Source organism: Microcaecilia unicolor, chromosome 3 (genome assembly GCF_901765095.1).
Source record: "Microcaecilia unicolor chromosome 3, aMicUni1.1, whole genome shotgun sequence".
Classification (NCBI taxonomy): Eukaryota; Metazoa; Chordata; class Amphibia; order Gymnophiona; family Siphonopidae; genus Microcaecilia; species Microcaecilia unicolor.
Window position 1 is genome coordinate 364,198,699 of NC_044033.1, and position 27,743 is coordinate 364,226,441.

General features: G+C 40.6%; 1 protein-coding gene across 1 annotated transcript in view; it reads right to left on the reverse strand.

The window, feature by feature from the left end:
- Positions 1-27,743, reverse strand: part of FAM184A (family with sequence similarity 184 member A) — a 306,691-nt gene that overhangs the window by 107,583 nt on the left and 171,365 nt on the right. Inside the window, exons 10-11 of the mRNA XM_030198559.1 lie at positions 14,288-14,500; positions 5,993-6,146 (exon numbers count right to left, since the gene is read on the reverse strand). Coding sequence (XP_030054419.1) covers positions 5,993-6,146; positions 14,288-14,500 — 367 coding nt within the window. The remainder of the gene's footprint in view (positions 1-5,992; positions 6,147-14,287; positions 14,501-27,743) is intronic.

Genomic DNA, 27,743 nt, shown 5'->3' on the forward strand with positions numbered 1-27,743 from the left:
GTGGTAGCCGTGTTAGTCCACTCTTAAGGTTATCAATAGAAATCAAACAAAATAAAACATGGAAAAGAAAATATTTCTCTGCAATTTTGTTTTAATAGTCTACCATTTTGTCCTTCATCAAAGTCATGGTCAATAAATCTATAATTTCCTGGGTCACCTCTGGAACATTTTTAAAATATTGGAGTTACAGGACTTCCAGTGGAGCCATGAGGCACAGCCAACGTTGAATAGCACTGCTCCCCACTTCCCTCCTAAAAAAAACCTGCGAATAGCCTGAATTAACCTACTGACTACCCATCCCATGCGATTGGCTCCCTCCTAAGGCTCTCACCTCATGTGTTTGTGCTCTTGTGGGACTTTTTTCTGCTCTTATTGCAGGGAAAGGCTTGCGCAAAGGACAAAACAGGAGCCGAATTGTGGAAACCAAGATGGCACTGCATGCACACCCACCAAGCCCCTCGGTGAGCTTGGAATGGACTGTGGAAATAATCTCTGAAGTGAAAGCTGTTGAAGAGGCTGCTATTGATAAAACAAATCACAACAGTTCTTTGACAAAATCGATAATGCTCATGAGCGCCTAGATGATTTGGGCCTGGAACTGGATGAGGCACAGCAGTAAACTGGCATGGTGGAGGACTCTGCAATGGGTGGAGCCTAGGCAAGACACCTTGGATAAACAGCTGAAGGCCCTTGCAGACAAAATTAAAGATCTGGAAAAATCAGGCTAGACTTAATAACCTGTGCCTGTACTTAAGTGTGCGCCATGGACAGTTCCGGATTGAGCGGGCCCACCGTCTGGGGGCCTGCGGACCCAAGGGTTCCAGCCCACATGTGGTAATCTTAAGGGTCTTGAACTTTACCCACAAGGTGGAAATATTGCAGGCACTACGAGCTGGCAAAACTTTGCAAGTGGATAATTGCAAAATCTTGTGCTTCCAAGATTATTCAGTAGTGTTTGCATCCCGGCATTGCAACTTCAGTTTGATATGCACAGCATTATATAAGCACCAGATTCGCTTTGCACTTCTCTACCACCTTTGGGTGATTCACGAAGGCTGCACAGTTTTCTATGGCACCCCTGCAGAGGCACAGGCTTTTTTGGACTTGATCTTTCTGGAAAGCTGCCTGCTTTCTCCACCTACATCAGAATCTGAAGCATGATTTGGTAGCTCGGGAAATTAAGGTGCTGGTGGGATGGAAGGGCAGATATATGTTGGTTCACTTGACTGTTCAGAGCTGGTCATTCTTATTGTCTATACCCCTAATATTTTTGCCCTTTCCTTTTTTTCAGACACTAATTAAAGGTGTGGCACCATATCAACATTTGTCTCTTTTAGTTCTGGGGGATTTTAAAATTGCTATGGATACTTCTGTGGATAGGAAGGGTGGAGGGGGCCATGTTGATCTTAGGCCCAGTCGGGGCCTTCAATGTTTTTGCAAAGTCTTAGACCTGGTGGATCCCTTGTAGATTTTTCATCCTTTAGATAAAGATTTAAACCACATTGATAGGGTGGTGTTATATTCTTAGCATATGCTAATGCTATACACCCATAGGAATATATGTTTGTGTCTAGTGTTTAGCGCACGCTAATTTTAGCATGTGCTAAAAATGCTACTGCACCTTAGTAAACAGGGCCCTACATTTTTTTAAAAATTTTATTTGGATTTAGTTCACACCTTTTTCAGTAGTAGCTCAAGGTGAGATACATTCAGGTACACTGGGTATTTCGCTGTCCCTGGAGGGCTCACAATCTAAGGGCCCTGTTTACCAAGGCACGCTAGCATTTTTAGCGCGTGCTTATGCTAGAGATACCCATATATTCCTATGAGTGCCTGTAGTGTTAGCGTGCGCTAAAAATGTTAGCGCGCCTACTGCACAGCTCAGTAAACAGGATTTCAAGTTTGTACCTGGGGCACTGGAGGGTTAAATTTCTTACACAGGTGAAGCTGCAGGAGGTTGATGCAGACGTATTTGTTAAAGAGACTTTTATTTAACTCTATTTTTATTGAAATTTTCTGAAATAGTAGAGCAACAACTGTTAAAGGCAAGAAGTAAAACATCACAAAATACATGAGGCCCAAGCCTGACACAAATGAACTTCAATACACTCTTCCGCCATAGACAGTATGCAGAAAATCCCATTTCCTCCCTTAGTGCTCCCCCCACTGTCAGTTCCTGGACCTGCTGCTCCATGAAGCAGTCCCCCACTCCCAAATGGCCACGCAGGAAGGGAAGTCTTACCGCATGGCCATTTCTTTTTTCAGCCTTTTTACCTGCTGTGGTAAAAAGGGTCTCATACACGGTAGTGGCCACTTTTGCCGCATGCTGAGGCCCTTTTTACCGCAGTGGGTAAAAAGGCTGAAAAAAAATTTCCATGCGGTAAGACTGCACTTACTGCGTGGCCATGCGGGGGTGGAGAAGCACTTACCGCCACCCATTGAGGTGGCAGTATGGGCTCCCACGCTAACCCAGCAGTAAAAAAAAAAAGAGAGACCTATTTCCCCAGCGCAGGAAATGGCGCACGCTGTGGGTGGAAGTATCACCGGCACCCATATTGGGCTGGCAGTATTTCCAGCTTACCGGTGTTTAGTAAAAGGGCCCCTTAATGCATTCCAGTCGTTGACTAGTGGAGCAGAATCAGTGTTCCTATTGATGTAGCTATGGTGTTCTATGATTTGGGTTTTTATCATTGTCATAGAACACCGTAGCTGCATCAATAGGAATGTTCATTCTGTTTTACTAGACAACCATTGGAATGCATTGAACTACTCAATAGATGATCTAAGATTCTTTGGGGCCCTTTTACAAAAGCATGTTAGACTCTATGCATGTGCAGCATGCACCAAAATGAGACTACCGCCAGGCTACCTTGCTCTCTTGGTGGTAATTTCAGATTTGCCACACACCCATGCCTGGATGATTATTTCCTCCCATGCGCAGTGTTTCCGGTAGTAACTGGCAGTTTGCGGTCACTGACCAATCACTGCACGTGTAGTTCGTGAGCCCTTACAGCTAGATCAATGGGTGGCGTTAAGGGCTCAGTCCGGTTTTAGGTGTGCGCTGGTTTCAGTTTTACTACATGCCCTTTCCAATCCCATTTAAAAAAATGTCAGTTTTTGCAGACACGGTAAAAACTGGTCTTGCGTTCACCCAAAACATGCGCCTATACAACTGCCAACCACTTTTTACTGTGGCTTAGTAAAAGGACCCCTTTGTGTTCAAGGATTTCGAGAACAATTGGAGGAGAGGTGATGTGGAGGGGCATAATCGAACGCCCATCTCTATGGGCGTCTATCTCCGAGAACGGGTACATGAAGGGGCGGGACAAACCGTATTTTCGAAAAAAATGGGCGTCCATCTTTTTTCCGATAATACGGTTTGTGCTAGCCAAATGCATCGGATTTGTGCGGATTTGAGCTGGGTGGTATCGTTTTTCAGCGATAATGGAAACCGAAGGCGCCCAGCTCAAAAACGAACAAATCCAAGGCATTGGGTCATGGGAGGGGCCAGGATTCGTAGTGCACTGGTCCCCCTCACATGCCAGGACAACAACCGGGCACCCTAGGGGGCACTTGTAACAAGTAAATAAAAAGTTAACTACTTCTGAAGTCCATAGCTCCCTTCCCTTGGGTGCTGAGCCCCCCAAATCCCCCCCAAAACCCACTCCCCACAACTCTACACCATTACCATAGCACTTATGGCTGAAGGGGGCACCTACATGTGGGTACAGTGGGTTTTGGGGGTGGTTTGGAGGGCTCCCATTTACCACCACAAATGTAACAGGTAGGGGGGGATGGGCCTGGGTCCGCCTGCCTGAAGTCCACTGCACCCACTAAAACTGCTCCAGGGACCTGCATACTGCTGTGATGGAGCTGGGTATGACATTTGAGGCAGGCATACAGGCTGGAAAAAAAAGTTTTTAAAGTTCTTTTTTTTTGGTGGGAGGGGGTTAGTGACCACTGGGTGAGTGAGGGGTGGTCATCCATGCTTCCCTCCGGTGGTCATCTGCTCAGTTGGGGCACTTTTTCCAGACTTGGTCCTAAAAATAAATGGACCATGTCCGGCCGGCGAAATGCTCATTCGAGCCGGCCGCTTATAAAGGGGATGGGACAACTTCCCTATAAGGAAAGGCGAAAGAGGATAGGGCTTTTCAGCTTGGAGAAGAGACGGCTGAGGGGAGACATGATAGAGGTAATATAAAATATTGAGTAGAGTGGAACAGGTGGATGTGAAGCGTCTGTTCACACTTTCCAAAAATACTAGGACTAGGGGGCATGTGATGAAACTACAATGTAGTAAATTTAAAACAAATCGGAGCGATTCCCTTGTAAGTGCTTTATTTCCTTATTACTTATTTGTTGAACCCAAGAAAGTACAAGAGTTTATGGAGTTAAAAGAACAGATGAAGAACCCTCTGCAGCAACTTCCTTTAGTTACCACTGTACCGGCTGCAATTACTGATTAACCTTCCTCCCTCAGAAAATATGAATTTGTAAGATTAACCACTTGATGTTTTTCTTATTTTCTTTGAGATTGTTTTCCTGATCTTGGATCCCCCAATTGTGGACAATTATATATATTGTTGAGAGAAAATATTTTTTCTTTTTCCTTATATTAATTTCTGTTTTTCCTTACATTTACGTGATAAATGTGAATGTAATTAAGTAAAATGATTAAAAAAAACCAAATAAAAAAAAAAAAATCGGAGAAAATATTTCTTCACCCAACGCATAATTAAACTCTGGAATTCGTTGCCGGAGAACGTGGTGAAGGCGGTTAGCTTAGCAGAGTGGGTCTAAGGTCTGGATGTACCCAGATGTGACAAAACAAACACAACAGAAAAGAAAGGCATTTCTTGCTTTGAAACAAAAGACGATGGACATTGGGGGATCTTTCTTTTTGGCATATCCAGCTAAATGTGTAGTCAAATTAGGTCAAACTAAATATAATTTCTTTTCCCCGGAACAACTGAAATCGTTTTTAGAAATGAAACAACTTAAGTAATATGTGGGAATATGTAAAGTAACTTGGAGAATTGGCAGCTTTTACCTTTGTTTAAAGTCATTTGTTATGATAACTTCTTTAATTCTATCACTCCCCCCATGTATTGAGGTCTAAGAAAGGTTAATTGAATTTCCTAATTGACTAATTTAATTTCAATGTTCTTTTTCCTTTATAAGACAAATGTTTCTTGTTAATTTTATCTTTCTGGGTTAAATAATGCAGGATGAGAACATTGATAGTATTTATTATTATTTACCTGCTTTATGTTCGCAAGGTTATACTTGTAAATGATATATTGAAAATATAAATAAAGAATTTAAAAAAAATAAAATAAAAAGGGGTTAGACGATTTCCTAAAGGACAAGTCCATAAACCACTACTAAATGGACTTGGGAAAAATCCACAATTCCAGGAATAACATGTATAGAATGTTTGTACGTTTGGGAAGCTCGCCAGGCGCCCTTGGCCTGGATTGGCTGCTGTCGTGGACAGGATGCTGGGCTCGATGGACCTTTGGCCTTTTCCCAGTGTGGCATTACTTATGTATTTATGTACACAAAATATAATAAAAATATTTTCTCCTCTTCAAAAGAGAAAAAAAATGTAAATAAATATAGATGAACCATACGAGTATGAAAATTGGACATTTTTCCTAGGACCATTATCTATAGAGTATCTTTAAGCCTCAGTTGTAACTAGTGATAGTATTCATACACTTGTGCTTCATTAAAGGTTTGCACTGAACTCCACAGACCTTCATACCAGCTTTTTATGTAGGTAAACGTTTCATGGAAAATAATAAAGATTTAAAACTACAAGCACATGTTCCTATCCTGTCCAAAACATGCACCTCAGAATGTGTTGCCCCCCCCCCCCCCCCCACATCCAACTCATGTAGATAATTCATTCTTTACAGTGTAAATAGCCTTAAAAATTGTGCTTGCCATAAACATCACAGGTACAACTGTATAAAGTGTTGGAAAGTACCTAGCATAGCTTTCCCTTCATCCTCCAGCTCAAAGCGCAGAGTTTGAAGTTCCTGCTCCATTTCCAGACGGAAAGCTTCCATTACTTTTTTATGTGAATCTTTTATAGACTGAAGTTCCTCTAAGTGTTTCTGTTGCAAACAATCTTGAAGTTTCTGTGAAATAGGAAAACAGGCAAGAAAGCTTTTAGATTTTACCTACATAAAATTAGCAGACACAGATATGACCACTTCTAGCTATTTTTATTTTAAATTACTTTAAAGGGCACACAGATTCTGTTTGGGATAGTAAAGTTCCTGGTACTGAAAGAATGTTGTCGTTTTTAAACAGAATGCTGCTAGCTTAGCCCATTCCAGGGGTAGTCCACTTGTCTCTAGTCTGATTTACGACCTGGACTGCTTCATCCACTGGGACTTTGGTGAAGAGGGAAATCACATTAAAACTAACTAGAATGTCTATGTTGCTTAGTTGCAAGGCCATTAATTATCTTTACTAGAACGGCAGAATCTCTAACTTTGAGGCTATGTGGTCGGTCAGTTCTTAATTTTCAGGCCGGATAGCATGCTAGGGGGTGGGTTGCGGAGTTGACTGCATTTACCATGGGCCACAGCGGAACATCCAGTTTGTAGTTCTTGGGTAGGCCACAGAATCTGGGGGTTAGGTCACACAAACAGAAGATACAGGGATGGGCTCCCCACCTCCCCGGTGGTAGTTAAATATTCATGGAGTCTCTTGAATTCACCCTACCAAGCTGAAACCCAAACTCTGGATCCGATATGTAAAATAGTTCTGGAGAGAGCTGCTTTTACCAAGTAGAATCTTGGGGTGAAAAAATAATTTTTCAGACTCTCTTCATGTGATCTGCTCATTGTTTGCTTCATACTGGATCTTGTTTACTCTTTCCAAAAATACTAGAACTAGGGAGCATGCAATTAAGCTACTAAGTAGTAAATTTAAAACAAACTGGAGAAAATATTTCTTTACTCAGTGTGACATTTGTGAGCCCTTGGCCTAGAGGCGGCTGCGTGAGGATCACTCAACCAACTCTGGGTAGATGGAATCCCAAGAGTATCCCAAAGAACTGAACTAGATTGCAAGTGAAGATGAACTAAGGTAGCTTTAATGGTAGCAAACGAAACACAAGTCAAAAAGACAAATGGCTCACCAAGAGTGTAAGAAAAGAGAGGGCAATAAGCAGCCTATCTGCACATCCTAACATTAGCTAAAGTGACACAAAACAGTAAGCATACAATATAGGCAAATAGTAAGGCAGCCTAACTGTACAAGAACAGCAAACATAGCACAAGAGACTAGTCAAAGGCCCGCCCTGGCAGGGAAATGGAAAACAATAGCACTTAGCTGAAAGTGGTGAGACTGCTGGCAGTCAGATAAAGGTTCATTCTGTCAGGACTCTCATGTAAGCCAAGGGACCTCCGCGGCAAGCTCTCTCAGAAGCAGGAGATGAGCAGCAGCAAAGCCAAGGAACTCAAAATAGTCTCTTGTAGATGAAAACAAACAGTCACAAAAGCGCCCGAGCAGACTGCTCCCAGGGCAACCAAGTTTAAGCATAGCAATGCCTGTGCCAAAGCTCCCAGGGCAAAAGACACACGCGCACAGCACAGCAAGCAGGAACCAGGAACAGCCCATGCGGATCCCTCCGTGCTCAAAGCACACCACCTCGTCCAGGGATACTTCTTGTCCCAGCACACACAGTCCAAAACACAGCACTGGGCCTACTCACTGCAGCCAGGGACTCACTGTGGATGATTAGGTACTCAGCTGAAGGGCAAGAAGCTCTCAGGACTCCAAGACTTGGAAGCAGACTTCACTGGAACAGAGCAAAAAGGAGAAAGCTGCAGCAATGCTTCAGGCCACTGCCTGACAAGGAAACAGCAAATGGAACCAGCAGTGCCTCAGGCAGACCTGAGCTCAATCAAGGATTATTGCCAGAACACTGAGTGCACGTAGAAGCCAGTTTAAGAAGGGCTCAGAACTGATTACATCACCAGCTTGGCTTTTACTACTCTACAATGACCCCACATGTCACTGGCTAGAACTGCAGGTAAAACTAATGGGTCTAGATGGAATAGGGCACTGACAAGCAAGGCACAGACATCAACGACTGACACTCAGTGGGCCTTTTACAAAGGTGTGTTAGCATTTTTGGCACACGCTAAAAATAAATCTTTGTAAAAAAAAAAAAAACAACAACCCCCCCTCAACATGTAATTAAACTCTGGAATTTGCTGCCAGATAATGTGGTAAAAGCAGTTAGCCTAGAAGGATTTTAAAAATGTTTGGATAATTTCCTAAAAGAAAAGTCCATAAGCTATTATTAAGAGAGACCTGAGAAAATCCACTGCTTATTTCTAGGATAAGCAGCATAAAATCTGTTTAACTGTTTTCCGATCTTGCCAAGTACTTGTGACCTGGATTGACGCACATCCAACTCTTCTCAAATTTAGCTGGTGAGAAATTCAAGATAAAAGATTTGCTTCTATAACTCCTGAAGTTACTGAGAAGATTTACTGAATATTCTCCTCAAATATTTCTGAAATAATGTGGAGTAATTGTACGTGAAGCCCAAGTTTGCAAAGTGTATCTAGGTCAGAAATGGATGTTCACTGCTGAACATGAAGCTTTTTGCAAAATACAAACAGGGCAGCAATGAACAGCACATTAATTTTCCTAAAAACATGCTGTAGGAGCAAGTATTTTAGAAATATACAAGTGTACAAAAGAGCAGCAATATATACATTATACAGAACTTATACAAGTATATGGCACCTACACACATAAGTTTCAGATTCTACAAAATGCCACCTATAAGAGCAAACAGTTAAGAAGCCAAGCTCCCAAAGGCAAGTTCTCACATTTTTAAGTATCAGAGGGTGAAGCATAATTGTCCCCTCAATTACTCTTATAAATCACTTGCCAAAATAAGCAGGTTGTTGATACTTTTGTTTGTCTTGAAGGAGGTACAAAAGCTGACAGAGAATTTTTTAAAAAATATAAGTGGACGTATATTTTTTCTTTGGATTGCCCAAACCATACCCAGAACATACCCTCTTAAAATCTATGCAGTCTTCTGTATTTATACCTGTAAGCAGAAGCATTGTAAAATCAACATTTACACATGTATGGTATGAATTACCTCCATAATCTAATATTCAGTATTGCTAATTTTTACAATAAATTAACAACCTGTAGGAGTATATAATTCCCATAATCCTGACCTGTGATCTAATTGCATTTTGGCTAATAAAAATGAGGCAGAGAGCTGGACAGGTTTAAAACAGTTTTGGGTAAACTGCCTGACTGCAGGTGTAACCCTCTGCGCTCTCTCAGAGGCCTCTGAATTTATTTACTACAGATTTGTATGTGTGTGTATATTATTTCACTGGTAAAGTAACTTTTGACTTCCCAGTAGAGAACAAAGGACTGAGGGAGGTTGTTGCTTGTAGACAGGATCCTCACAAGAAGACATGGCCAAACAGATAGAAAAGGCAATGGCGAAAGCTAGAAGGATGCTTGGGTGCATTGGAAGAGGAATGATCAGTAGGAAAAAGGAGGTGATGATGCCCCTTTATAAGACTCTGGTGAAACCTCATTTACAATATTGTGTACGATTTTAGAGACTGCACCTTCAAAAAGACAAACAGGATGGAACTGGTCCAAAGGGTGGCTACTAAAATGGTCAGTGGACTTTGTGATAAAATGTATGGGGACAGACTTAAAAATCTCAGTATGTGTGCTTTGGAAGAAAGGTAGGAAAGGGGAGATATGATAGAGACGTTTACATGCTTTTAGCTTTTCCAGATATTGTCCCCTGACTTCCTCTGTGCAGTGGTCTGACATTCAAAGAAACATCTGCATTATCTCTCTGGTATGAAACCCACAGAGTGAGATTTACACGATACTGGTATGTGGTAATCTTTGCTGACCATCTCTTAAGGCACCAGACTGTCAGCTCTGAAGAGGAGTACCATCTACATGGCTATAGGTCTCCTTATCAGGTACTGTATATCATCTGCTGGACATCCATCCTGTAATAAGCTAATAATTACCATCTGGACAGCTCAGTGGTCCTAATTAGCCAAGGCCACACCTCATCTACTGTCCATGTGCACATGTATACCAGCAAGTCATTGTGGGGAAAATCCACTGCTTATTTCTGGGATAAGCAGCATAAAATGCATTCAACTTTTTGGGGATCTGGACTTGGCTTGGCCACTGTTAGAAACAGGATGCTGAGTTTGATGGACCTTTGGTCTGTCCCAGTGCGGCAATACTTATGTACTTATCCAATCAGAGAACTGCTCTATGTGTGATATGATGCCCTTATGTTATGCACTCTTACTGGAAGAGAGGTGACTCTCAGGAAGGACAGAGAGAAACACCTTTTTCTGGTGGGTTTTATTTCACCATCCAACATGTAGTTTCAGAGAAGGGCTGCGTGCCTCGTACTCAGAGCTCATAATAACCTGAACTAAAAGTTATCGTACTGAGTAAGAACCAATAGAGGGTAGCATCTCAGTCATAAATAAGATTAGTTCTAGAGAAGAGCTGTATTACAGCTTCTGAGCTGACAGCCTTTCACAATGAACACAGAGACATCAAGAAGCTGAGGCATCCTATCAGTATGCCCTTGTCCAGGAGCCAGCTGTGAAACATCAGCCTGGAGTCCATGAGGGAGAAGTGAGACCTGCCACACCGCGGGGAGCAGAGGATTCATCCACATGCATCTAATAATTTGGTTGAGGTAATGTCATTCTTCCTATGGTCCAGTGGGCTAGACAGAAAGTATTTCTAAGTTCCAAATGTAAGTCAGAACCTTTGGCATATGTTTCTTGGGTTATTACTTTTGTCTGTTAGTTAAGCATCAGAAATAATTATTAGTTACACTACTGTTGCTATCCTACTGTTCTGATAAGTACTGATAAGCTTGCTGCTAAGTTTTGCTTATTGCTTTGCTAAACTAATACATTTATCTTTCTATGGGCTTTTTTTTACAAAGCCACGCTAGCAATTCCGGCACAGCAAGGGTGACGAAGCCTATTCAATTCCTATGGGCTTTGTCACATTTCCCACGCCAAAATCGCAAGCATGGTTTTGTAAATGGAACCCTATATCACCAATGCATATTATATATATATATATATATATATATATATATATAATAACATATAACATGGTCCTTGTCTGCCCTTATTACCAAGGTTAGAAAGAATCTGAGGGATACTAAAGCAGAAATCATCATCTAAGCAAGCCAGTTAGCCTATGTGACGGGGTATATTGAACACTGCCCCTCAGCCTTAAGAATGATCCCTCAAGTACTGTGAGCTACCTTAAAACTCTTAGTCCTGCTCAGACAGGAAGTGACTGGAGGGGAGGAGCTGAAAGGTCAGGAATCATGAACTATAAAAGGCAGGGCCAGAGCAAGGAGGTTTAATAGACAGGAGAAGAAGTGAGGTCAGAACGCTGAAACCAATTAGGTTAGTCTAAGTTTCCCCTTCCCAGAGCAGCCGTCATGTCATTTCTGTTCACTCAAAACAAAGCAAGCAAACCTATGAGCTGCTTCATCCACCTTCTCATTCTTTATTGTTGGTAGCATTTTTATTTAATCTCACTTAGATTTTCAAACATGCCAGCTTGTGCAGCACACGCATATACACAGAGGAAGTATAATAATGGAATAACTTTTCATAGGTAGAGTAGTAATTTGTTATAAATCTTAATCAGTGGTCATTTGGTGGGGCTGGTTACAGGGACACCCTAGCACGTGTTATAATCGTAGAGAGAGTTTTTTTTCTCCTGGTAATGGGCCACTAAAACAAACATCATGTTACGAGAATCAGGTGCTCAACATTCAGAGTTTCTATCTATTTATTTATTTATGACATTTATATCCCACATTTAACATGTATTAGGTTGAAACCAGGGAGCATTTGAAAGCTATTTCTTTTTTTTTTCTATACCTAGATCAAAAGAGAAAGATTGTTTGTGGGATCTTGCTTCTTCCGTTTTGAAGAATACAGTGGTATATTATAAAAATGCACTTAATATTGTTTATTACTATTATTTACTACTGGTTGATATACAGCAGAAATGAACAAAGTCAACTTCATACTTTGTAATGTAAGTTTTAATAGCATTTTCTCAGTTCTTACCGAAATACAAATGAAATTATAATGTTAATTACACGACTATGTCTGCCTCTTATGGCAGTTAGGATAACCTGGTCCTGGAGTTACCCAAGGCATTCAGGTTTGTCAAGATATTGAAAATGAATATTCATGAGAGAGTTTTGCACACAGTGGAGGCAGTGCTTGTTATGAAATGCTTTGAGTTCTACTGATCTATACATCTGTTGTGTTATTTTGGCAGGTGGAAACAGTCAGGTGGGCTTATAGGGAGGGAGGGGAGTATGGGAGGGGATGGGTTCTTGGGGTATGTTCTCTGTAAAAGTTTTTATTGTGCCATGTTGGATGGTTTACTGTTTTTTCTTGTTCTGTATGAAGCTTATCAAACAACATGTTTTGCTTTTAATAAAGATGATTAAAACATTAAAAAAATAAGTTTTGGATGTTGCTGAATTGTATTATTCGGTTTCACTATATTTCAAGTTTTGGCACAGTATAAGCCATCACAAGAACAAAATATAAGAAAACCAATGGATTGCATTAGGGGCTTATAGCCCATTTAGTTATGTTTCAACAAATGAGAGATCTGTTTGACAGAAAATATTTTTATTATTTTGACTTATAAATAAACCACTTATCCCTGAATCATGCTCAAACAACAGAATAATCCATTTCTGTATCTAAAAGGTAAACTTCTACAAAACAGATGAAGATGTGATTCCATGTGCCCCAATGAAAGGAGAGTTTAATTCTACTTCCATTTAATTTCAATATATTCCATCATCTTTATAACACAAGGCTTCTCAAGGCAGATTAAAACAACATTTAAGATGAACCCATCAGGAAACAGGATTTTCTCACTGAAATTCGGCCATCTGTATTGTATACATTGTATTTGTTTAGTTTTTAGTGTAGAAAAATTAGAACAAAATACAGAGTTTAAAATTGCTGTTTTTACCAACTATAATAATTTTTAAGCTGTTTTAGTGCTATTCAATTGTTATGCTATTCAATTGTTATTTCATGATGTTTATATCTACACTAGGAAAAAATGCCCGTTTCTGAGCGCAATGAAACGGGCGCTACCAAGGGGCCCCCTCCCTCCGTCCTACTTGCCTTGTTCGCGGCGTTTCCATTTCGGCCCTCGAGTGTCATAGCTCCGCCCTCGACGTCATGACATTTTGACGCGAGGGCAGTGCAGACACTCCAGGGCACACCGGATATCTCGGGCGCCTCAACTTCCGTGGAGGCTTCAGAACGTTGGGGTTGCCTTTTATATAGAGAGATATGGAAAGCTTTCAAATAAATTAAAAAGCTGTCCAATAAGAAAAAACAAAACAAAACATCTTTTAAGGTACTGCCTAGACTTGTTACAGATGGACCAACAATAAAAAATGACAATGTGGATGCAACAGCACATAGGTTTGCTTGCTTTGTTTTGAGTGAATGGGGATGACGGCTGCACTGGGAAGGGGAAACTTAGACTACCTCTAATTGGCTTCCTTGCTTACAGTGGACTAGATAGGCTCACTTTCACTCCTGTTTATTGAACCTCCTTGGAGAGGCCCCTGGGAGGAGAGAAGCCACCCTGCAGTGTAGGTCTCTTCTGCTCATGTGTAAGCTCTCAGAACCTGGCTAAAGTAGGATAAGCTTTAACTTTAGTTTTACAAGAATGCTGCCCTGCAAGTAGCTGTGCACTGTGGGCCTGAGGGCCTGTGTAAAGTTTGCCTCTGAATCTAGAGACCTTATTCTTTATATACTGTATCTGTGAAGTAACAGGGTTCAGTATTTATTTAATAAAATGAGTTTTGTTTTCACTTTTCCTTGTCTGGTTGTATTTTAAGAAGGCCTCCCACTCCAACCCTGCTTACATTACCACGGCCTATAACAAATAATTTGTGTAAATGACCCAGAAGCACCTACAGGCCTACCAAACTCAGCCAAATGGAATTCTGACTTGAAAAATAAACTTAGAAAATTCATATACAGGAAAATAGAATTACCCGATAACACCAGATCATAAGGACCAGACTGAACCAATCCTGGTTTTATCCAATTACATATACAAACTTAAAACCTTGCTTTGGAAAATCTAAAGCAAATGAAAAAACTAGCACCCAACATAATATATTAAAATGTAGAAATAGGTATGCCTTTTGTTCTTGATCTTTTGCTTCCTCCATTGTTTGAAATGCTACGAGATGGGCTTCTTGCAAGGACTTCTGTTTTTGTTGATGCTCGCCCTCCAGTTCTTGCAGTTCTCGGGTAAGTCGCTGACGCTCCTGAGAAAACTGAGACTGCAGTTGCTGCAGAGAATTCTGAGACTGGCACAGCTGCATCTCTAGATTCTGTTTCAGCAAGGAAATCTAAATATTTAAAAAAGTACAAGAATAATGCAAAATGAGTAAATGCAAAAAAAAAAATTCATACTTAGAAACGTACAAGAATGAGCTTGACCAATATTACATTTTCACAAAGCAGAGACCTTAGTAACTAGTTAGACATCTAGTGGCAATTATATGTTAAATCTTACTTGGCAGTCACTGATTAATTTCTGGTACAGGTCAATTGATTCTGAAAATTAGTGTACACATCCTTCTCAATATACTCTAATTTGCATTTTAAGAAAATATACACATGGGAGGGTAATTATTAATAAAAGGGTACTTAGTCTAAGAGGGCACATAGGTGTATATTGTTATTTGAATGTGTGCTGCCTTCTGAGCTCTTCACCTGCTTCGAGTCCTCTGACCCTTGGTACATTGGGAGAACAGTTTCCAACACTGGTTCAAATACTGTTAGCCAAACCTCTCGATGGTTATAACACCATACCAATACTACACAGCCGATTCAGGATTACCAGACACACCAACCTCAACCAAACCGGCAACAGAACTTACAATAGCAAAACATTATCCCACAAACAAACTGCACAACCAACACAAAAATGCTCTAATAAATAAATCCAAATCAACATACAAACGACAACTAATAAAGGTTCCCACTTTCACCATTACGGAAGATCCATACCTTACAATTCAAATAAGTTACATCAATGCCAGATCAACAGTAAACAAAACAGAAATTATAAAAGATTGGATCACATCGGAAACCTTAGATTTACTCTTCATCAGCAAAACCTGGATCCATTACCAAAAAGATCCCATAATACTGGACCTTTGCCCTCCGGGATACAACATTACACACTGGACTAGAATAGGTAAAAGAGGCGAAGGCATTGCCATAATCTACAGATCCCATCTCACTTTAGAAACCAGAACTGAATCAATCACTCCTCAACTAGAAATCGCCTCAATCAGATTGCAACATAAAAGTATAGCCGGCAATCTAAATTGTGTCCTATTCTACAGACCGCCAGGCACTTGGAGCCAGGGCCGCCGAGAGACTGGGTCGGGGCCTGGGGCAAGGCCACCCCCAGGGCCCCGCCCCCGAGGTCGTCGCTGCCCCCTCCACCCGCCCCCTTCCGTCCACCACCGGGCCGGGCCCTCCTGAATTCAAATCATAGCGCCTCACCTTGACCTCACTACATGTGAAAGAAGTGCAGCAGCGGCAGTCTACAGATCGCCTCCCTTCGGGCCTTCTCTCCCTGTGTCCCACCCTTGCGCAAGGGCGGGACACAGGGAGGGAAGGCCCGAAGGGAGGTGATCTGCAAACTGCCGTTGCTGCGCTTCTTTCACACGGAGCGAGGTCGAGGTGAGGCGTTATGATTTGAATTCAGGGGGCTCGGCCCGGTGGTGGACGGAGGGGGGCAGGTGGAGGGGACAGCGGCACCGGGCCCCCCTTGGAGGCCTGGGCCCAGGGAATTTTGTCCCCCCTGCTCCCCCTCTCGGCAGCCCTGCTTGGAGCGAAGCATATATAACCCTAATGGATTTCATATCAGCCACTTGTACATCTAACTGAAACATACTAGTCATTGGGGACATAAACCTTCATTTAGAAGACCCAAACTCAACTAGTGTCCAAGATTGTAAGGAATTCTTCCAACTATGGGATTTCGAATGGTCACATCCGAATGCCACCCACAGAAAAGGCCAACACTTGACCTGCTAACCCATAAATTCGCATCAGACCAAATCATTAAAGTCATTGACCACAAATGGACAGAAATTCCATGGTCAGATCACTTCAAATTAAATCTGACTTTACACTGGCTGAAGAATGGGCATCTCAAAGCTGATGAAAAAAATCTTACCAAACTAGGTAAAGCGGACTCAACTGCATTTTGGCATTCAATTTACGACAACAATTGGTCTATTCCATCTGATTCCATCAACTATCTTGCAGATTGGGAATCGAGATGTATCACCGTTCTAAATGAATTAGCTCCTTTATGAAAAAAAAACATTCACAAACCAAACAGGACCCCATGGTTCAACGAAAATGTGAAAATTAAAATCTAGAACCAGACAACTCGAATGAACCTGGAGAAAAAACAAAAACAATCAAAATCTAAACGCTTGGAAAGAATCACATAGAAAATACAAATATGAAATTAAAAAATCCAAATGGAACTACTAAAATGAACAACTAGGTTCTGACTACAAAGACACAAAAAAGTTATACAAGCTACTAGATAAATTACTAGACTCAAAACCAGTGCCTCAACAAAATCAGGAATCCCAATAGCAGACGATCTTGCTAACTACTTCAAAGGCAAAATTGTTGATCAATGCATGCCATATTCAAGCCACTTGGAATTTATTAGAAACATCATAAAAAAAAACATTGGGCTCTTTTATCTTTGCATGGTTTCATTCATATACCCCGATTTGCTTACACACAAGCAAAAAACTTGGGTGAATTATTGACAGGATTCTGATCAACACAACAATCAAATCAAAGTGAAAAAAGTGAACGAGGACATAAACTTTGTAATAGATATGTCTACTGCACATATGTTTGGCAGATGGAATCAGTTCAAAATCCAGTAACAGGAAAACCTTACTAATTAACAACACTGACAAATTCTGATTCAGAACAGGTGGCTTATGGAATCTTTTGTCCATGTGAAAAATGGTAGATATAACACAAGAAAAATTAAACAGAGAATAGCGGAGCACATTAGTAATTTGAGAATTCACAAAAAAGCAGCTCCCTTAGTAGAACATTGGGATCAGTTGAATCACACAGAACAGGATTTGAAATATGTGGAGGGACATAAGGGGCGCCCAAGTTTTCCTGAGGATGTCCCAGCAAAGGGGCGGGGAAACCTATATTATGTAAACAAGATGGGCGTCCATCTTTCGCTTCAATAATACGGTCGGGGACGCCCCAATCTTGACATTTAGGTTGTCCCTAGAGATGGTCGTCCCTAGACTTGGTCGTTTCTGATTTTCGGCGATAATGGAAACTAAGGATGCCCATCTCAGAAATGACCAAATGCAAGCCCTTTGGTCGTGGGAGGAGCCAGCATTTGTAGTGCACTGGTCCCCCTGACATGCAAGGACACCAATCAGGCACTCTAGGGGGCACTGAAGGGACTTCAGAAAAAGCTCCCAGGTACATAGCTCCCTTACCTTGTGTGCTGAGCCCCACAACCCCCCCTTAAAAAAACCCACTACCCACAACTGTACTCCACTACCATAGTCCTTATGGGTGAAGGGGGCACCTACATGTGGGTACAGTGGGTTTCTGGTGGGTTTTGAAGGGCTCACATTTACCACCACAAGTGTAACAGGTAGGTCTGGATGGGCCTGGGTCCGCCTGCCTGAAGTGCACTGCACCCACTAAAACTGCTCCAGGGACCTGCATACTGCTGTCATGGAGCTGGGTATGATATTTAAGGGTGGCATAGAGGCTGTCAAAAAATATTAAAAAAAATTTTTTGAGGGTGGGACGGGGTTAGTGACCACTGGGGGAGTAAGGGGAGGTCATCCCAGATTCCCTCCGGTGGTCATCTGGTCAGTTCTGGCACCTTTTTGTGGCTTGGTCGTAAGAAAAAAAAGGACCAGGTAAAGTCGTCCAAGTGTTCGTCAGGGACACCCTTTTTTTTTTCATTATGGGTCAAGGACGCCCATGTGTTAGGCACGCCCAAGTCCCACCTTCACTACGCCTCTGACACCCCCGGGAACTTTGGTCGTCCCTGCGACGGAAAGCAGTTGGGGACGCCCAAAATCTGTTTTCGATTAAGTTGATTTGGGCAACCCTGTGAGAAGGACGACCATCTCTAGGGACGACCATCTATAAGGTCAACCTAAATGTGGAGATTTGGGCGTCTCTGATCGTATTATCAAAACAAAATATGGCCGCCCACCTTGTTTCGATAATACAGGTTTCCCCGCCCCTTCGCGGGGCCATCCTGCGAGGATGCCCTCAGGAAAACTTGGGCGCCCCGTTCGATTATGCCCCTCCACGTCTTGTATCTCAACAGTAATACTAAGGTTTCCTGAGGACGCCATCGCGAGGCAAAACATGGACCATGTAGAGAACAAAAGAGAATGAGAGAACGAAAAAGAACAAGATTGAACAACAGAGGAGATTAATCACTTTGACACAGTATCACAAAGTATTGCATTGGAACCATCATGGAAGTTGCAAGAAGTCACAGTAGCACGAACAGTCAAGCTATCTCAAGCAAAGTAATTTGAAGTTTGCATCAGCAATTTTGATTGTGCAAATAGTTGAGTGAAAAGAAAGGAGGCAGAAAGGGACTGTGGTGCAATGATGGTGGATTGGTGCTATTACAGATAGCTGAGTGTGGCCGATGTAATATTCTATAACTAAGCTCTTAACACAATATTTTAAATAAAGAGTGTAAGATAACAAAAATAGCAACTAAAAATGTATATAAGAGAAAAACAATTTTGGTTTCTGTAATATAAGCTTATGTAAACAACATTAGGAACCAGAGAGATTGGATAACCCAGAAAATAGTTGCTGCAGTTAAAAAATAATGGCAAGAAGTGCAGAGTAATGCACTTGAGGTGCAGAAACCCAAAAGAGATATACCGAATAGGAGGGGAGAGATTAATAAGCTCTACTGAGGAGAGAGTCCTTGGGGTGATGATGTCCGAGGATCTGAAGGTGAAAAAACAATGCGACAAGGCGGTGGCCATGGCCAGAATGATGCTAGGCTGCATAGAGAGGGGTATAACCAGCAAAAGAAAGGAAGTGTTGATGCCCCTCCACAAGTTGTTGGTGAGGCCCCACCTGGAGTATTCAGTTTTGGAGGCTGTATCTTGCTAAAGATGTAAAACGTCTGGAAGCAGTGCAAAGAAAAGCTACAAAAATGATATGGGATTTGTATTGCAAACCATACGAGGAGAGACTTGCAGACATGAACATGTATACCTTGGAGGAAAGGAGAAACAGCGGTGACATGATACAGACATTCAAATATTTGAAAGGTATTAATCTACAAACAAACCTTTTCCAGAGACAGTAAGGAGGCATAATTAGAGGACATGAATTGAGGTTGAAGGGGGGCAGACTCAGGAGTAATGACAGGAATTATTTTTTCATGGAGAGGGTAGTGGATACATGGAATGCCCTCCATCGGAAGGTGGTGGAGATGAAAACAGTAATGGAATTCAAACATGCGTAGGATATCCATGGAATCTTAGCAGAGATTGGGTGGCAATACCGGTAATTGGGAAGCAAAGCCAGTGCTGGGCAGACTTCTACGGTCTGTGCTCTGATCGTGACTGAATATATATGAATAGACTGGAGTGTAAATTTTAAAGGGCTTCGATGTTAACTTCAGAAATTTTAATACAAGAACAGTGCTGGGCAGACTTCTACAGTCTGTGCCCTGAAAATGGCAAGGACAAATCAAACTCGGGTATACATATAAAGTATCGCATACCATGTATAATGAGTTTATCTTGTTGGGAAGACTGGATGGACCGTACACGTCTTTATCTGTCATCATTTACTATGCTACTATATATAACTACTGCTTTTGGTCCCCCACAGATGACGTGCAGAAGTAAAATTAACAACTCTGCTTGTACAACATCATATTCCTCTTGCAACTGCAGACCATCTGAGCCCTCTGTTTTATTTATTTTGTTTATTTATTAGGATTTATTTACTGCCTTTTCCTGGCAGTCAGATTGCTCAGTAATATGCATCTGCAAGAACCAAGTCAACTTGTATGCTGAATGGTGCCATTACTCCCCACTTCAAAAACTGTCTTGTGCAGCACATGAAGACTGAAACCTGGTCTCTTTCTGTTGATGGGTCCATAACACGGGCTTAGAAAAAATTGATAGGTATGCAGTCTTAAAACTTTCCTTGAGACATATGGATTCTATATTTTTGGGTTCAAAAGTAAGAATTTACCATGATTTATCTAGAGAAACACAGAAAAGACGCAAAGCTTTATTAGCTCTACGTCCAAGAGTTTTGATAATAGGTGCAAATTTTGTACTTAAATTTTCTTGTATTTGTCGTATATTATACCAATCTAAGCAATTTCAATTTTTTGATCCTAAACAATTAGAAGAATTCTTATTAAGTAGGGAAGAAGTTAATGTAACTGTCTAGTCAAGATGAAACACTGTATGACAGCTTGGGGTAAACCATATGGGTTAGCTGTATCATTAGGTTAATTATGAGATGTATATGAAGTACAAGCATATATATCTGTTTTTTTGTTAATTCCCTTCTTGGATCAGTTACCTATTATTGTGGTTAATAAGATGAAGAACTTTAGTTAATAATATGATTTCTTGTAATACATTTCCTAATTTCATGTATTTTCACTCATAAATTCTATATTATGATTATTATAAAACTTTATAAATAAAAAGGAAAAAAAAGAAAGAATGAATCCACTTACAGTCAGGATCTTTGATACCCAGAAACATCTTATAACACAATTACTTGAAATGTATCTTAATATAAGCATTCATGCAGACACTGCAAAGGAAATATTTTCCAAAACTGATGAGAAAGTGAGATTAAATGAGATACCATGGGAAAACTGTGTTGGGTTTTCAGTAGACAAAGCCAGTGTTAACATGGGTAAGAATAATTCAGTTAACAGCCAGGTTCATACTAAGAATGAATGTGTGGATTTTATGGGATGTCCATGACATATCATCCACAATGCTGCTGCTGGTGGTACAGTTTTCTAAAGTGTCAGGATTTGATGTCAAAAAACATATGCATTGATTGCTATTATTACTTTGACAAAAGCACAAAGCGAAAGTCGTCTTTGGTGGAGTTTTTTTTTATCTGTAAAGTTGAGTACAGACAGATTCTAAAACATATCCATACTAGATGGCTTAGTTTAGAAATAGGTGACACCAGATTATTGCTCCAGTATACAGGTCTGAGAAGCTACTTTTTGTCTACCACTAAAAGCTGTGCAAGGTACAAAAGGCTACGTTCTGTTTTTATGACCCTATGACAAAGACGCACCTACAGTTCTACTAGGTTGTCCTCCCAGTGTTCAGCACCACTAAAAAGTTCCTACAGAGGGAAGATCCTTGTATTTACATGGTAGAAAGTGTACTTTCTAGCTTTTTGAAAAACAAAAATGCTAGGAAAGTTTACTCAGTTACAAGCAATTAAAAATGCTACCTCATTTACAGATGCAGACTTTGAAAAGCTAGAGAATCAGCTTCCAGACCAATCCCTTGATTACAAAACAATTTGTGCAGAAATTAGAAGAGCAAAGGGGTATTAGCCCTCTTAATAAAGAGAAGTTCTTATGTGTAGTTATAGCATTTTATACTAGTGTAGCCAAGTACGCATGTGAAAAGGTTTTGGATGATGAAACATTAAAAATTGCAGCATTTATGAACTTTAACAATAGGGAATGCTGCACTTTTGAAGAAGTTGAGCACTTTCTTACACGATATGAGCACATGTTCAGTCTCTCTCCACCTGAGATAGAGCAGCTGCAGTAAGAGTTTGTTGATTACCAGCTGATGCAAAGCAAAGTTCAGACATACCACAGTATGTATGGGATGAGGCAGCACTACAGACTGACACAGGCAACACTACCATCCAGCATAGGATGGACATCATATGGGCATTTCTTAGCACTGCAAAAGTGGTACTGGTCTTCTCAAGTTCCCATTACTGTCCAGGGTTGCCAGGCTTGTCCTGATTTTACCACATTCAAATGCAGAAAAGAGTCTTCAGTCTTGTTGAGAAGAATAAGACACCATTCAGACCAAACCTTGATTTAGATGAAACACCATCTTCTACTATTCAAGTGAAGTTGTCAAATCCTGAGCCTTGTTTCAAGTTTGAGCTATCAAAATAAACTTTAATTGGAGCAAAAAGGGCCACATGGCAATATAACAAAGCACATGATTAAAACAAGTTCCTGTTTACCTTGTTCAGCAGAGAATGAAGAAGAGGAACACCTCTACATTGACATCCAGTAACAGCACAAGCAGGAGGGAGTCAAAAGGAGTAAGGAGCTACTAAACCAAAGGTATTGACGAAAACCCAAATTTATTAGAAGACGACCCAACTGGCCAGTTTTGCTAAAGCCTGCATCAGGGGTCATCACAATCTCATGGATCCTTGGAACACAATTGTTTTACAATGATAATAAGGAACAACTTTCTTATATGCTGCAGCAGCCATTGCAAGTGTCAGTATCTTTACCTTTGGTCTAGTGGTTCCTTACTCTTTTTGACTCCCTCCTGCTTGTGCTGTTACTACTATCTTGTCTAGCAGCTTATTCCAGGGCTCAACAAATTCCAGGTCATCATGGTGTTTAAAAATATCTCCCTAGCACCCAAGATTTCTTGCTCCTACGTATTTTTTGTTCTTCTTGTTCTGCAGCTGCTGCACAAACATTTCTTATTTCCTTGATATGATTCAGCTCTCTGAAAGCTTGAATCACACAGTATTGGAAGTTTGGGAAGTCTCATGGTTTCAAGCTTCACGAGACTTGAAACTGCAAGAGCAGCCCAAACTTCCTGAACATGCGGCTAAAGCTTAGAGAGGCATATTGCAGGGGAGTAGAAAACATGCTGGCTGTTCTGCAGCTGCAGTTGACCATGTGTTGAGAACAGGTGGTAGGCTCCAAGAGAGACTGGGTGAAGGCTGGATGGAGGGGGAGGTATAGGAAAGAGAGTGTATGAAGGCTTGGAGGTGGGGAGGTATGTAGTCAGATGTGCTAGCTGCCTTGGCAGACCCTGACTTGTAGTAGCTATCTGAAACCAATCTTGAACCACTTGGTAGCCACAAATATAGACAGAATATGATGACCAAATCCTTAAAAGGGAATGAGATTTAGTACAGTATAATATTTATACATGTAAGAACACATTTAGGGCCAGTTATCTTATTCCATTTTGTTTCACAGCATTTTCATGTTTTCAAATGTTCTTGTGAAAACTCATTAATAGCACATTTAGGGCCCTGTTTACTAAGCCGTGCTGTAGGCACGCAAATATTTTAGCACACATTAACAGTAGAGACACCCATAGGAATATAATGGGTATCTATCTAATTTTTAACGTGCCCTAAAAAGTTTGCGCACCTACAGTATGGCTTAGTAAACAGGGCCTTTAGTTATATGTAATGTATGATATTCCAATGCAAGCGTCAGTTAACATTCTCTACAATCTGTATACCAACTGACAAGCGTTTAGTATCTGTTGTATCTATTTTGCACATGAGACTGACAAATTACAAGTTAAAATAAAATCAAGGAAACTAAACATTTTGTGGTGCTCATTTCATTTGCAAAACAATACAGTATCTAGAGGTTTCCAAATTTGTACTCAAATGCATCCTGAGAAAAATCTCACTCATTGGTCTTCAATCTCCAGTATTGTGATTGGCCACCCTTAGCATCTCTGAAGCAGTTGTTAAGACCAGAAAGAGAGAGCTGAGAGACGCTGACGAACTTTCGGACTCAGAGACACCTTTTTCTGATGAGTGTTACTTTACCCATCTGAGATGTAGTTCATCTGAGTAGACCTAGATTATATGAGCACTCAGTGCTCATAAATGTACCAGAACTACAAGAATGTGCTGTATTGAGTAAGAACCAGTACCATATAGTATCTACAACTAAGATTAGTTCTAGAGAAGGGCTGTGTACATTCCAGTTTCATTGCTGAGCCAGCCTTCACCTAAGAAGTCAGACCGAGACACTGCAAAGCAGAGGCATCCTATCTACACAACCTTGTGTAGTCTGCTATGGCAGTTCGAAATCAGTTGTGAAATATCTGCATGGAGTCCAAGAAGGAGCAGTAAGACTTGTCATGCCAAGGGAGCTAAAGACTCTTCATTGTACATCCCATAACTCTGGTAAGGACAACAGTTTCCTTTCTAAGGTCCAGGATTACATAAAGTAAAGAGTGATGGACTTGCTATACCTCATTTTTGTGGTACCACGAAAGTGGTTTACATACTCCATGCAGGTACTTTCTTTGTCCCTACTGGGCTCACAATCTGTTTTTGCACCCAGGGAACTGGAGGGTTAAGTGACTTGCCCAAGGCCACAAGGAGCTGTAGTGAGAATTAAACCCAGGTTCTCAGCCCACTACACTAACCATTAGACTACTCCTAATGGACCTTTGGCATGTGGTTCCTTAGGTATCTGTTTCTAGTCTGTTAGGGAATACTAAGGATGTATCAGGAATAATAAATAGTTGTATTGCTATCATTACCTCACTGTTCCGATAAGTACTGAAATATATATGTAAATAATATTTTTATAAAGCACTCCGGAATTAGGATCTTAGTAATCATGTCCCCCCTAACTGGGCAGGTCTGAGTTCTTACTTCTACCAGATATACTGACAACAATGTATCAAATGCAATAATAATGAAAACTTTACTATTTACAAGGATGTAACATAACCATATCCAGAATATGGAGGAAGCCTACCAACCAGCTGGATGACTGCTACTTCTGCAAGGTGGATTTAAAGAAGTACAAGAAGCTGAAAGATAAAAAAATGCTTGTGCATTCAAATATTCCATCTTGTATTGCTCCAGTGCCACACAATAAAAACTTACTAATTCTAGTTCCTCCTGTTAATGAACAAGCTGAATAAACTGCTGAGAAAATTGAAGAACATGATGTTTATTGGGAAGGACAAGATGTCAGTCTTTGCAGACAACAACATTTTCCAAATTAAAAGGTGTTAGATTATTTATTTTATAAAATTTGATATACCACTTTACAACCAAAATATACCAAAGCGGTTTACAGTCCAAAATTATTCCAGGCAAATAAACAATTAAAAACAAAAATAAAATCAAAGCATAAAACAAGACACAATATGAGAGGAAATGTCCATTGCACAACAATTCTTCGCCGAAAGACTATTCAGTAAAACTGTAACACACTAGGGGATCCTTTTACTAAGGTGCACTAGCGTTTTTAGTGCACGCTAAAAATAAGTGTGCATTAAACGCTAGAGACATTCATATATTCCTATGGGCGTCTCTAGTGTTTAGCACGTGCTAAAACGTTATCGTGCCTTTGTAAAAGACCCCCTAGGTAACTTGCTCCACTAGAACTGCCCACCAAAAATTCAACTAAACCATGTTTTCAAAAACTTTTTAAATCAGAAAATCGAAGATTCAATCCTAGGTTTTACCAAATCTGTTGCAGAGCAATTAACGTTATGCCTGAAAGAGTGGACTTTGCTGAAATCTAGTTGCAAAGGATATGTGTTCTGCTGAAAACACAAAGCATTTGCTAGATTTTATGCAGTCGCTGATGTCTCTGAACTATTTCATTAAACTGGTATGAAACACTGTCCAGAAGAGTAGTGTCTCTTCATTGACAGCTCATTAAGAAGCCTCAAAGCAGTGCAACTTGACAACTGCAATTTACATCCTTCAATTCCTGTAGGTCACTGATCTGTGCACTTAAAAAAAAAAAAAAAAAAAGAGTACCAAAATATGAAGACCTTGCAAAAGGTTAAGTATAATAAATACAAGTGGGATGTTTGTGGCAATTTCAAGATGCTAGGATTTCTACTAAGGTTGCAAGGTAGCTATACCAAGGATCCTTGCTTCATGTCTTTCTGGGAAGTAGAGACATTGCTTTTGACTTGTAACCACTTGTACCTCTCGCTTCTACCTACCCTCCTCTCCTCTTTCGTCTACACATTAATTGATTTGCTTACTTTATTATTTTTGTCTATTTTGTCTTTGAGCAGGAACTGTCTTTCTTCTATGTTTGTGCAGTGCTGCGTACGCTTTGTAGCGCTATATACATGCTAAATAGTAGTAGTAGTAATAGTAGTGCTCAGCACTACAATAGAAGAGACATGCCACGGAGAGGCAAACTGCAGCCTTGTGCTCTTAATGTCAAGTACAATTCCCTAATTCCAGTGGATGAAATCTTGCTTCCACTACTGCACATCATTTGGGTTAATCATGTAGTTTGTAGGAGCACTGAATCCTAATGGCAAAGTATTTCAGAAAGAATTCAATGTTCTCTAAGTTGTCCAATGCTAAAGTCTCTGGAGGCATAATTGTTGGTCTGCACATCACACAGATGCTGGCCTCACAGGAGTTGGAAGATACAATTATTACTGTAGAAAAAGAGCTTGGGATGATTTCAAGAAAATAGTTAAGAGATCTCCTAGGAAACAAAGCATAAAACTACAAGGATCTGGTTAAATTGAGAGCAACAAAGGTCTCAGTTGTAAATGTCACTCAAGCTCCACTATCTACACTCTCATTTGGGTTTCTTTAAACCAAACTTGTGTGCTGTTAGACAGTGAAGAACATGGGGAACATTTCCACCAGGATATTCACGCAATGGAAAAGAGATATCGAAGAAGATGGAGCGAAGCAATGATGGGTGACTACATTTGGGGCTTAGTTAGAGATGACAGCTTTAGTCACAGGAGGCAAAACTGTTCTAAGGTTAACTTTTGAAGAGGTAAATTTGTTTCTGGAGTATCGACTTTAGCTAATTGTAGTAATATTTAATAATAGAAGCTCTTATGTTCATGTTATCTTTTTACTGCACATGTTAATGCCATCTATCTTTAGAGACTATCAATATGGTGAATTTATGAACTTGCATAATTTTGGTTTATTGTTTTGTGTTAGTGATCATGATGCTACAAAAAAAAAAATCTAATGTGCTTTTGGAATCAGCACTCCTCTCTTGGTATCTCTGATTTTTACCAAAGGCAATGAAGAGTAAAAATGGTTTCACAGTTTTCCTGATTCTAAGCTCCCTGCTCTAGGCAACTCCACTCAATGCATGTGTTTGTGAGTGAGCATGGGGATTGTGCAATCTGCTACTGCCCACCAAACCCACAACTAGGCCCTGTAGCTTTCTGGAGAGGTGTGGGGGGAAGGCAATAGTTTAGTTTAATTGATTTATAATCTGCCTAATTACCTAAGTGGATCACAAAAACATGCATAATAAAATCACAAGGGGTGGGGTAGGAAAAGAATGAATGAGACTCTCTACTGGAAGGAGAATGAGAAAAGTAAATGGTGTTCTATGGTAGGGGTCTTCAAATATATGTTTAGCTAGGGTGGCCATGGGAAAGTGCAACCCTGTGATTAAACTGCCAAATCCATTATTTCAAATCTGTTGACAGTGTCAGCTAATACTTTTACATATTATCACACTTAGTTTTATTTTATTATACTTCAACAACATCATGCATGGGTTATCTCTCCATG